This window comes from Siniperca chuatsi, linkage group LG22 (assembly GCF_020085105.1).
Source record: "Siniperca chuatsi isolate FFG_IHB_CAS linkage group LG22, ASM2008510v1, whole genome shotgun sequence".
Classification (NCBI taxonomy): domain Eukaryota; kingdom Metazoa; phylum Chordata; class Actinopteri; order Centrarchiformes; family Sinipercidae; genus Siniperca; species Siniperca chuatsi.
The window spans coordinates 14,174,224-14,186,749 of record NC_058063.1 but is presented as its reverse complement, the minus strand read 5'-3'; the positions used below and the strand labels follow the sequence as shown (position 1 = coordinate 14,186,749).

Sequence of the window (12,526 nt, the reverse complement as noted above, 5' to 3'; positions counted from 1 at the left end):
AGGAGCACTGGAGCTTGACAGGGCCAAAGTGATCAGTCAGGCTAGAACATGATACCTGAGACTCTGCAGGCGGTTGCGCTAACAGAGCTGCAGCCAACTACTCCACCAAAATTCACACAACTTACTTGGCCATAGCCAAAACCCTTTTTGAAATTCCCCTGGTCCCTCATGGGGGGCCTAACACACCTGAGAGATCATCCACATTCGGACTACCCTCTTGTTTTTGACAACTGAGGCCGGGCAGCATTAGCCATCTGTGCCTAGCTTAGCCTGTAACATAGTAATTTAGTGCAACTGAGCAGCACCCAAATAGAACCCGAATCCACCATGATCATATTCCAATTGATTTTTAGTCAGACATTCACCTTGAGGGCATTTGTCTCATTTATCACTTCAGCATCAGTGTGTCTCATGATCTTTTTAATTCACAGTATTGGAATTACACCAAGCAATTACACCTGCATTTGAGCTTTGCATAGACAAGCAGGCGTGACTGGGTTAAGCCAACTTAAGATACCAGCAAGTATATTGTTTGGTGTACCGTGGCTGTTTGGCGCTTTCTGTGCGTCTCAGGTGGCATATCACAGGTCACTGTCTGGTTGCCCATTAAAAATGAAACATGGCCTCTTAATTACCGACTGGCACTTTTGGCAATCATGGCCGTACTCATGTGTCACTGCCTTCTCTCACTCTCTCTGAGTCTCTTTGTCTTCCCCCCTGTTTGACTGACCTCTTTATCTGTCTTTCCATCTCACTTACTCATACTCTCTCCTCTGTATCCCTCCATCTCTCTTGGTTGACTGCAATAAGACACTGGCCCTGCAGTTTATGTTTGCTCCCCTAGCCCCAAGTCCAGCCCAGCCACAATTACTTCCTGTGGTTCATGGTAGTGGGTCACTGCCATCCGCCAAAGGTATTTACAGCTGAAATTACACACACTGTGTTTTCCAACCAGGCCTAGCTCCATCGTTCCATTATCCTTCACTCTGTCTAGAGGCTCTGGTGAAGGTGGGCTCGATTATAAATCCAGACATCCACAGAGAACGGGTTCAAAGGTCATCCACAATGGATGAGGAGTCGCAGTAGAGCATAAACACAGTCACCATTGTGTGTTCTGTACATGTACTGTATCACTTAATGAGTGACATTAGGCATGCCAAATGGGATGATGATTGGAGCTCTAATAATGGAAACTTTTTAGGAAATACTTGACATTAAAGCTCCTGTACAGCCTCAAGTTATGTGCCTTGAGTTCTCAACTAGTGTCATTGATCTGAACAACTATGAGATTTCATGCAAAGGCAGAGCGCTTTACTTTTAAACAATGTGTTACCCATTCTGGGAGATAAAAGAAGTAAGGCTCAAAGTGCTGCTGACAGCGGCTCAACGTTTAGTTTGGGGGAGGAGGAAATGAAAATCAAATCCAAGAGGTCAGACATCATTGACATGAGTGGCACAGTATTGTTTTTACTGGCTCCAGCCCCTCTTGAGTCAGGCAGCCCATGTGTTTTCCCTTTAGCATCCAGGAAATAGGCCGGGCCAAGCTTCGGCCAGAACTCCCAATAAACTTGTGGCTTGTTTGCATTGTTCATTTTTTGGGATGACGGATTTGCTCAATCACCCGTGGCTGTCACAGCTGGCTTTCAATCACAGGCACACCCCAAAGAGGCCCAGTGTTGTCGGGACCCCTTTTTGGGTCCCGGCATCTGGTTGAAATAAAGCAAACTAGTGCTCACTTGTAATGAAAGCCATACATTGAAAGCTTGGCCACCTCTGGCTTTAATTTGATCAAGTTTTATTATGATTTTTTTTAATGATCTCTGAATCCAAGGCTTTCAAATCATCCATCACATAATAGACACTCAATAAACTGGCTCCCAAGTATTGTTTTAGAAATAAAGTGGCTCTCCATGAAATAGGATGAAATAGGACTGGGGTTGTGACATTTCAGCGCATTTGTGTATGTGTGTGTGCTAATGTTTCTGGTTCAGTCACTGTTAGATTGATTGGCAACTCAGTGGACCATGAGGGCAGGAGGTCAGGGTAGGAGGCAGGGGAACCAGCATCAAAGGGCATGTACTCAGTAAGGCTTAACAAACTCACCGAGTCTGAAATTGGCCAGTATCTGGTGAGAGGGGGTCAACTCTGCCATATAACAGCATGGACAGACAGCGAGGGGAACACTGCAACACCCACAGCCTGCTTTTATTTCTCACAATGTAATATCTCCCTTGCCATCACTCATGCATTAAAGTATCTTCGGGGCAGCAAATCCCCAGCCGTCAACCCTGATTGTGTGTGTGTGCATGGCAGATAATTTTGTTAATTTTTCCCTGTGGTTTGGCCATGTGACAATCTCCAAAATTGTCTTCCTTTTGAATACTTGAAAGAGAGAGAAAAAAACATTGGTTGTGACAACCAGAAAGCCTTATGTGATTTCACATGGCATGCTGGACAATTCGTTTTTCTTCCCTGGCTACTACTGAGGCACCACACCTAGGCAAACACACACAAATATAAGGAAAAAATGACTAAGAAAGAATCGCTTTTTATTTTATTCATTTATTTAAAAGACAGAATGAAGGGAGCGAAGGTCACTGTGCAGACGGTAGTTGCTGCAGATTCTAATCCAAAGCCTCCAGCGATCTCTGCATGAACTCCATTTCTGGTCTGCAAACAAATTAGCTTTTTTTTCTCTCTTCTATCTCACGCTCCCTCCAGTGAAAATAAGGGGAAATTCAGGTGAATAAAATCTATTTGTTCATTTAACTTTTTTTCTTCCAGTCAGCCTCTTTTCTCTCTCCCAAACTCAATTTTCCCTTGGTGCATGCTTGCTGGAGTGTTTCTTTTCTTTGCAACGGTCTCGCCAGCAATTCATTAGGCAACAGTGGTTTAATTTGTATCATTAGAAAACCGTGTTTCCCAAGGAGTATGGCACTCCACTAAATCTGATCTAGACAAAGTACTTTTTTTTTCGGCCACACACAAGCTGTGGGACTTGTTAACACACACCTCACACCAAACAAGTGTTTCGGAGCAATAGAGTAAAAACAAACAAACAAAACAAAACAAAAAAAAAACATTAAAAAACATGATTTAATATCTTAACATCTCTTCAAGTGTTATTACACTTATAGAGAGCAGTTCTCCTTCTGGGCCCCCGATTTTAATTATGCAACAAATGTTTGACTATCCAAGTGAAATTTCCATGAATATTTATACCAATTCATTTGTTGAGTGTTGATTGTAATTACATGGAAACATGATTTATTGCCAAGATTGCTGTGTTAGCCAGCCAGCCAGAGAAAGAGAACCGGGCAGAAATATATAAATAAATGCAAATCTTTTCCACACAGACACACACAGCAAAAGGAAGCCCATTTTTCCCAGTGGCTTGTGGGAAATTTCATTATCAAAAAGAGAATCCTCCACAGTATGTGCCAGGCAGAGACTCAGAGGTGCTTACAGTAAGTGTCTCAGGATGACAAAATAAGAGGTTCACCTTTACAAGGTGACCTGTCAACACCAGCTGAGAATGTTCCCTATATCTGTATTTTTGTGTGCATTTACACTTCATTTGTCATTTTTTTTCTAAAGATGTAGACATACTTTCACGCATAACAAATATCTGTCAACACGAAGCGCTTGACATGATGTTTTGGCATCTGCCTCTCAGATCAAATGATGTGATGTGTTAGATGGGTTATGGATAGATGTAGAAATTAAAGACACAGTTATCGATCACAGAGGCTTATAACAGATATTATTTCATCAGGTGAGACAATTCGGGAACAAATAAAAGGAGAGGGAGGGAGAAAGAGAAAATGTTTGAGTAATGGGCCTCTGTCCCATTTAATATTTTCATGATAGAACAAGGAAACACGGAAGATGGGTGGGTGGGTGGGTGGTGGTGGTGTGTGTGTGTGTGTGTGTGTGTGGGGCGCAATAAGAGGTGGATAACATGAGCAAGTGATGAGGTCCAGCAAGGTGCTGAAAGAGAAGATGTGCAGCAACATTTGTTATGCCATTTATTCTGGTAATGACCAAGCCTGATCTTTCATTCCTTGCCTCATGCTCATTCTCCCTCTTTCATTCCCCTTCTCTGCCATTACCTTTGTACAACGCTCAGACAGGGATTGAGAGATGTAAAGGGAGGAAGGGAAACGGACTAAGACAGTGAGAAAGATGAGAAAGAGGCCTTGACTTTAATGACATGCTCTGTTACTGCTTAACTCAGGACACTGCTCAATAATGTGTTAGAGCAGGCTTCACATTGACAGCGTGAACCCACAGCTCATCTAGCAAAACCCTTTGTGAGTGTGCACATGCTCACATGCAGTGGAGTGGGTGTGCCTGTTTTATGCTCTCGTCCTTGCATTTGCTTTCGCTTTGTGGCGTCAACTCAGACCTCATGCACAGTCGCAGGCTTGTTCACCTTGTCCTCTTTTTAGTGGGCAAAAACCCCCAAGTGAATGAGGTTGGTGCATTCCTCTCTCCTTAGTTGTATTTAACACACAAGTTTAGCCAGCCGCCATGTCTGCATGGTCCCCTGAGCATCAAGTGATCTTGTGAAAGACTTCCTTTGAACAGCTTCCTTCATATCCCTATTACAAGGTGTTCCTATTCAAAGTTTTCAGGGAGAAAGAAAGGCAAGACCTTGTTTGTGGTAATAAAAGGTCTTTGTTGGCCATTGCGATTGAGCAGATTAGATTATGTGACTCATTTTTGGGGTCAAGAAAGTGACATCACAGCTAGCTTGGAGATTTAAGTTAGCCCTAATAGTTGTGTCCTTATAATCTAGCTTGCACAGTTCTACGACTCCTACTGACTCCTCAAATTAAAGCATAGACTTCTTACCCTTGTCCCCTCTTTTCCTAACCTATTTCTCTACCATCCTGCCCCAAAATTCCTTTTCAAAATCCAGAGGATCCAACTCCCTAGCTGTCGTCAAATAATAAGAAAAAAAAGCAGTCCCTTTTATAGTGACCCCCGGCCGTTTGGTTTGTCTTGTAGCCGTTTCGCCGAGTGACCTTCTCGGTGGTGAGCCAGCCCCAGGACCCTCACCAGCAAGGATCGCTGCAGAGCTGCTACGACAGCGGCCTGGACGAGTCGGAGACACCCAGCAGCAAGAGTTCGTCGGGCCCCCGGCTGGGCGCCCTTCCCCTGCCCGAGGACAGCTACGAGAGGACAACGCCGGATGGCAGTGTCGGTGAGGCAGAGCACATGGAAAATGGTAGGGGCAAACACTGAAAGGAGATTGAGAAAACGTTAGGACACAGGAAACACACTCACATACTGCCTAGAGCATTCACGTAGCACGCCCGATGGTAGAAAGTCTCACAAACATACAAAAACATGTGAGGTTCTGTCCTTTTTAATATTTGTTATCAAGTAGACATTTCTTTAGGTGTTTTTTGTTTGAAGAGTTTTGGCAATGGTTAGTTCTGTAGTGGATCAGGTGTGATGCGGTGTTGAGGCTGTGATGTAGTAGTTGTTGCAACTTTTATTAAAGCTAAAGCCCTTCCACAAATGTACATCATGTGAAGACGAGGTCTGGGATTTATTATAAAACCTATGTTTCAGAAACCTTCTGTTTCAGAAACCTTATTTGATCAAAGGGGCTACACGAGGGAATATATGTAATAGACATATTGTTTAAGATCAACACCTTTCAGACATCCTTTTAGTTTGCAGCTCTTTTGTACTTCTTTACAATTCCTGTTGAATTTAATTTGTCATCTAGGCTTCAACTTGACTGAGGATAGATTTCTACATCTTCCTCGTATTCCTTGAGATAGAGTAAAGGAGGAGTAACAATGGGGGGTTAATACCCTTGAATTGTTTAGAAGCTATACAGATAACTGCTATACTGATCTGCAATGTGTGTTTGGCTTGAGGCCCTTATGAAGGAGTTCATTTTTCTACAATTGGGAGATAGAACTGTAGGTTGGAATGTGAAAAGACTGCAGTCGAGAGAGAGTGAGTGGGTGTAATGGAAAGCAATGGAGCCTATTGTAAAGGCAGTCCCTAGGTACAGTACTGTATATTTCCTTGCAGAACCTTCTCACAGCTAGCCTGAATATGTGTGAGTGTGTGTGTATCTGGGTGTGCAGTGAGAGATGGGGGTAATGGTCCCATTCATAGTCTAGGAGTCTGAGGCGATGCTTAACAAGGAGTAGCTGTCTTGAGAGTGCTAAGCCTAAGTGCAGAGGCTTCCCCACTGCAGCTTAGGATAAGGATATTCAAATGGCTTAAAGATTCACATCCTCTCGGTTTAGATGGAGTTCTTTTGTAGATGATGTCTTAACTTATGTCAGATCAATGTAGTCAATATAGTGTTCCATTGTATCCACAAGCCTGGACAACAAGATGGCTTTGACTTGAGGGAATATCTGAGAAGGTCTAGTTATGGGTTTTGCAATGACCCTAGACAAAAAAGTCAGTCCAACCAGACAGATGTGCACATCAAACTAACAGTTGCCCAGGTGTCCACAGTGAGCTTCTCAGATTTTGGCCTTAATGCATATTAAAAGGGATTTGAAACACTTTTAATGTGAGCTGATAGGGCTACCTTGTGGATATTTAAAATCTCCTTTTTCAGACAATAGGCACCAATTTGCTGGCCAAATTAGACCCAATGAAAAGTCTCATTTCAATTTGGTCTCTGGTTAAAGAAATTGGACAGGGACAGCCAATAGCAGACAACCCAGTTAGTGTGATCAGCCTGTCTATCAAATTCACCTTGAGAACAAAAACAGCATAAATAGCGAAACAAATAAATCCAAAAATGAAAAACTGAATACCAAAAAAGCTCATGTATCATAAAATACTGTTCAATTTGAAATATTACATATTAATACAATTAGCACATTATATATAATGCATAAAATATGGTAATATAATCCCCATCAATTTTGGTTTCAGGTCAGTGCACATTTGTGTTTAATTCTCCTTTTCCACGGTTTCAGAGGGTACTATTGCAAAATATACTGGAGCTTTAGAGGAGATTTGTTGGAGGAACAGAGTCAAGGTCAATTCATGAATCAGTCTCCATCCAAGAGAAACAACATGCTCTGCTGCTGCTCACTATCTTTAGTGAGATCAGCTGAAGTGGTATTTGTGTGTGTGTGTGTGTGTGTGCGTGTGTGTGTGTGTGTGCGTCTATGTGTGTATAGATGCAACGGCAGCTGTACAAGTGAGATTGGAAGTAAGTGCATGCATGTGAATATTTGCCTGTTGTGTTCAACATATTCTTTTCCATCTCAAATCAACCTCTAAATCTCACATGTTTGCAGCACATTTATACAATTCTGAGTTCTTACGAGTTTGTACTCTAGTAGTCTATGAGGAGATATAATCAGGCAGCAGGGTAGTCATGTAGGCTGAGAGACTGTAATTGGTCTCGTTCAATCACAGACAAAAGCAGCTATATGTTTCTTGTTAAAGTCACCTTGAGGAAGACACTGAGCCCCTACTTGCTCACTTATGTTAGGTCACTCTGGATAAGGGCATCAGCTAAATACCTAAGTGTAAAATAAATGCAATCATCTAAGGTTTGGGCAAATATTGGCAAACTGCTCCAGCCTCTTGAGGGATGCTAACTACAGTCATTAGCACTCCCCCTTGTGTTGTAGCCAGAGCACACACAGACACCATCAGAGCTCTATTTGCTCTATATGAAGCCCTAGCCCCTTTTAGAAAATTACGGAGTTATGAGGAAAGAGGGAGAACAAAAGTTAGCAGATGGCTTGCTGTGATGCTCAGTGCTGTCATGGGCATCATTAGCGACAGGTAATTGTAGGCATTTACGTGCGTAATGCGACAGTGATTCGCGGTGAGAGTCTGTTTTTTTACCCTGTGGAAGACCAGAAGGAAGCAGGGCAAGGAGAAGAGAGCGGAATAAGACTATGGAAATCTTGACCTTGGAGCAAGAAGCAGTGTCAGTTTGGAAACTTTGAATCTGAGGATTTGATTTTAGTTTTTTATTCCCCATGTTACCAATTTATCATGTTTGACTGCCATTGCTTTGTGTCAGGGTGAAAGGCAGACAAAGGCTAATGTCCCTTTTTGATTCCGTGCTTTTTTCAGCTATGACTCGCTTGTTGTCGATCGATGTTCACACAATGTGCAGGAACAATCGTCCTCCACGGCAGCTGCTTGTCTGTCTCACACACATGAATGCACGCACGCAAGTAGTGCCCCCCCCAAAACACACACACACACACACATATATATGCAAGCATCCATACTAACACAGACCCAGACAAAACACACATGAAGACACACACACACAAACACAGTCTGTTTTTCACTCTACTGCTCTACATCCTGCCTTTTCACCCTGCACAGATGTGCCAGGGGACTGTGTTTTATTTTCCTCATCTCCTTCATCAAGGTCGAGTTTCGAACTTTATTATTTTCTATTGGTTGACTATTTCCACGGGGAGTGTCAAAAAAAAGAAGAAATAACAACCTCTCCATCCAACACAGATTCTTCCACAACCAACTTAAAATAGGGAGTGTTGGGGTCACCACAGGAATATGAACACATTCTTGACCTATTCCACACTGCACAAACTATCAGACAAGCCTCCTCTGTAGTTTCATCTTCATAGACTTTGTTTCAGCAAAGCTGCATGTCAGGAACCTATGAGAATTCTGCTGTGTCTTTACAGATGTTTCTGAATTTGTTCAGTTGAACAGTGCACAAAGGATTCAATTTGTAGCCTTCAGTTACCTTCTCAGAACAAGAAATACATCAATTTTACCATAATTCTTGAACAGCACATAGCTCCATATATTGCTCAGCTATGGCATTTGGCACATTTCATGAAGTCTTGATCTTTTTGATGCACAGCTGGGCCCCTCACTTATTCATAAGCTTACCCCGGTGCTCATCAGATATTCATAAACGCTGAGTGTTTGGAGTCAAACACCCGATTAGGCCGTTACGCATGTCAAAGAGCCCTTCCAGATGTACGGTGCTATCGGTGGGTCAAAGACTTGTGCAATTATTGATCTCCACATTGCCGGGGGGGCGGTGGATTTTTCCAATTCTTACCGTGTTAGTTCAAGTACACCTCAAAATAACATGCTTCCACATTGCCCTTTCAACATGAGTGAGGTGTCTGAGGTGTGCAAAGTGTTTTCATGTGAAACCTCCGTGCGAATCTGAACAGCTCCCGGCACTGAAGATGTAATATTGTTCAGTACATCAGTGCAGCTATGCGGTGTGCTGAGCTTGTTGGTGTAGGTCACGCTGCCAATGAGCTATCCTATTTCATCCATAGCGTGAATCATTATATAGTGGCTTTTTTTATAGAGAAAATACTAATATATAACTTTAACCTTTTACTTTAGCTTCACCTCCTTGTAGTCAACCCTGAGTGAATACACTATGCGCTGTGCTGCCAGTGGCTAATGCTTTACACAGCTAAGCAAAGCTAATGTATGCTATGTGGACATGAGTGTGTCAGAATAGTTTACAGAGTATGAGGAGGAAAACTTTCCTGAAAAAGGACAATTTTTCCATATTGCAGGGGTTATTTGTGCCTTATGATGATCACCAAAAGACAGGAGGATATACATTAGTATACTCAACTTTTTATTTACCACTACATCATCTCACAGAGGCTGATGCCTAATTTCGTTTATACTGGCTGCTAAGACAGATGAATAGTGCAAATTTATTGTAGCCTCTAAGGGAGTAACATTAGTCCTACTGGCTGCTAACGTTAGCATGCCTCCCACATTTCTGTGCTTTGGCTACCAGACAACCACCCCCCAGCACACACACACACACACACACACACACACACACAACAGACTCTCTCCTGTCTCTCCTGCTGAGAAATCTTGGGGTACCGCCGTTGGATTACAAACATCATCATTTAGTGTTGGCTAGCCGGCCCAATAGAGAGGACAGACAAGTGGCACATCACAGCAGTTATCAGTCAGGTAGTGGGCGAGAACAGACACTGTCTGAGCCTTTGCTGACACATACACAAGCTCAAAGTCTAAAAAAAAAAAAAAATCACACAAGACGGACGGACTGAAATGCAGAATTTTACACAGGGAAATGCATATGTTAAGCAAGTGCACACATGCTCAGTTACATAAAAACAAATAAGCTCTAGCCATCTCTCACACTCGCACACATACTTGCACACACTTCTCATTCAGCACAATGAGGCACTGCATCATTTTCCAGCTCTGTGAAGCACCTCACTAGATCACTTCATTGTTGTTGTTTCTCTCTGTGTATGAAGCTTTGCCCATTGGAATGCTGCTTAGCGTGGTTAATAATGTGCATGTGTGTGTGCGCGCATGTGTTTGTGTGTAACTCTGTTCATTAGGCAAGCCCAATTGTAGGGCCAGATGGCAAAGCAAGTTTGTTTAATTAAAACCATTCATATTTCAAGAGCGGAGCGGCAGCAGCACTGGTTTTAGGTCTGATTTCCCCCAACTTGGTGGAGGGATAGGAGTATGTGTGTGTGTGTGTGTGTGTGTGCCCATCACCACCCGGAGGAGTGTAGTGAAAAATCACCCAGCGGAAGGCACTCACGCTATCAATCAGCATGTTACACACGCTTTTCCACCCATCGCCCTCTCCAAGGTCACAGTCCATGTGTGCACATCAGTTAAAAACACTAATTTGAAAATTAAATCAGGACAAAAATGAAAGAATTAAAAATCAGTTACATCTAAAAAGTGTGTAAAAGGTTTGGATGCTTGTACATGGTTTGTATTGTGTGTGTGTGTGTGTGCCTGCAGTTCTCTGCCTTGTGTCTCTCATTCATTTCCATCTGTCCCTTACCCCACGCCCCTGATTTCTTTTCGTGATATCCTCAGGCAAGGCGACAGCAAGGGAGATAGAAAGAACAAGAGGACCTGGTGAGATGATGTGAGAGAAACCACAGAGGGGAGGGTAAAGAGAGAGAAGCATGGCGAGGCAGAGTAAATGAGTAACACTGCACAGGAGCCCAGAAATGGATCGAAGGATGGGAGGTTGGAGAGAGACCAGGAGATAGAGAGAAAATTAATTAAAAAAAATCAGGAGAGAGATAGAGAATGAAAAACAGAAGGAAAAAGTGAGGGATGGAGTTACATGCATGGAGAAGTTGCCAGCAGGGAGTGGCGCTTGACAGAGAGATGATTGATCACTGCTCAGACGAAGCAGGCAGGTATTCAAATCATACCCCAGTGTCACATCCACAGTCCTGTCTTCCTCTCTGTCTCACACATGGACTGTAAAACCCACCCAGTGCAGTCATAACTCCTGTAACACACCACACTGCTCTTAACATGAAGTACAGAGACCCGAAGAATCTGTGGGGGAAAGTATTGACCGCATATTTATGTTTCCTGTTTAAGGATCAGATCACCCAAATTGCAAAAAGAAGACATTTTCTCTCTCTTTACCACGATTGGTGTCCAGCCATGCATATAGTTTTGGTATTATTTGCCAATCCTTTTGGGTGGAGGCAGAAATTTCAGGGACACATTTTTGGCAATTTGGATGAACCGACCTTTTAAATCAGCCTAAGTAATAGTGTGGGAGGGGAGACAAGTTGAAGAGGACTCTTTTGAAGACTTGAAACAATTGAGGTGCAAGTTACAAATCGTAAAAAACTAGGAATAGAATTGTTGAGGGTTGTGCTTCTAATACTACACTTGCTGCAAAGTAAGTTACAGAGGAGACTGCCGAAAATAAACAAGAACTGATGTATGTATGTATGTGGTGCACACACACACACACACACACACACACACACACACACACACATAATGTAGCGGTCCGAGAGTGGATAATGGAATTGTTGCTGTGGTGTTTTGTGTAGCTAGAGGCGGACTGACACCCACTCCTGACAGAGATTAAAAAAGCCATTCAGCCAGCTTACAAACACTGATCACACAGCCATGTTGGCCATTTGGTTTGAGAGAGAAAAGCCACATTATATTGCGATCGAGACTGTGTATGTACAGAATATGAGCCATTCTTACACACAAAAAAAAGGCAGCAAATGTGATTTAATGGTGTTATTGTCAAGTACTTGCAATAAAAGCCCCACTCATGTAAGGTGGCCATATTGTATCGGCGGGAATTCGTGTGTCGGTTTTCACTTCAAAGATGGTTGTCTGCTGTATTTCTGCATTGTCTTCTGCAATCTGGATGCACAGTTGTGCACTTGTAGGAGAAAGAGAAGGAGAGCAGGATGGTTTTTCATGGCATTGCAGAGACATGACTGTATTTTCAATGAGGGCCTACAGTCATACACGCCGACATGTGCATTTTGTGCCTTTTTAGGTGCAATGAAGCAGTGACTTGGCTTGTCTCCAAATGGCACAGGCATTTGTTATGCTCGGAATAAAATCACTTTCTCCGACAGCTGTTAATTTGGAATGCACCTAGGTTTTTTTTTCGTACCTTTTTTTTTTTTCCCCACAGCTCTCTCACGATATCATCACTCCTTGGCTAGGGTATGTGTGTCAAGGGGGATTGGTGGGGCGGTCTTCAATGAAGACA

General features: G+C 42.9%; 1 protein-coding gene across 5 annotated transcripts in view; it reads left to right on the top strand.

Annotated features, from left to right (window-relative positions):
• pcdh7b (protocadherin 7b) overlaps positions 1-12,526 on the top strand; it is a 104,438-nt gene that overhangs the window by 44,445 nt on the left and 47,467 nt on the right. For 2 of the 5 annotated variants that reach the window (XM_044185026.1, XM_044185029.1), the window contains exon 2: positions 5,014-5,233. The exons of 2 other annotated variants lie outside the window; for them this stretch is intronic. In XM_044185026.1, the coding sequence (XP_044040961.1) occupies positions 5,014-5,233 (220 nt within the window). The remainder of the gene's footprint in view (positions 1-5,013; positions 5,234-12,526) is intronic. One more of the 5 variants, XM_044185027.1, reaches the window with a different exon arrangement.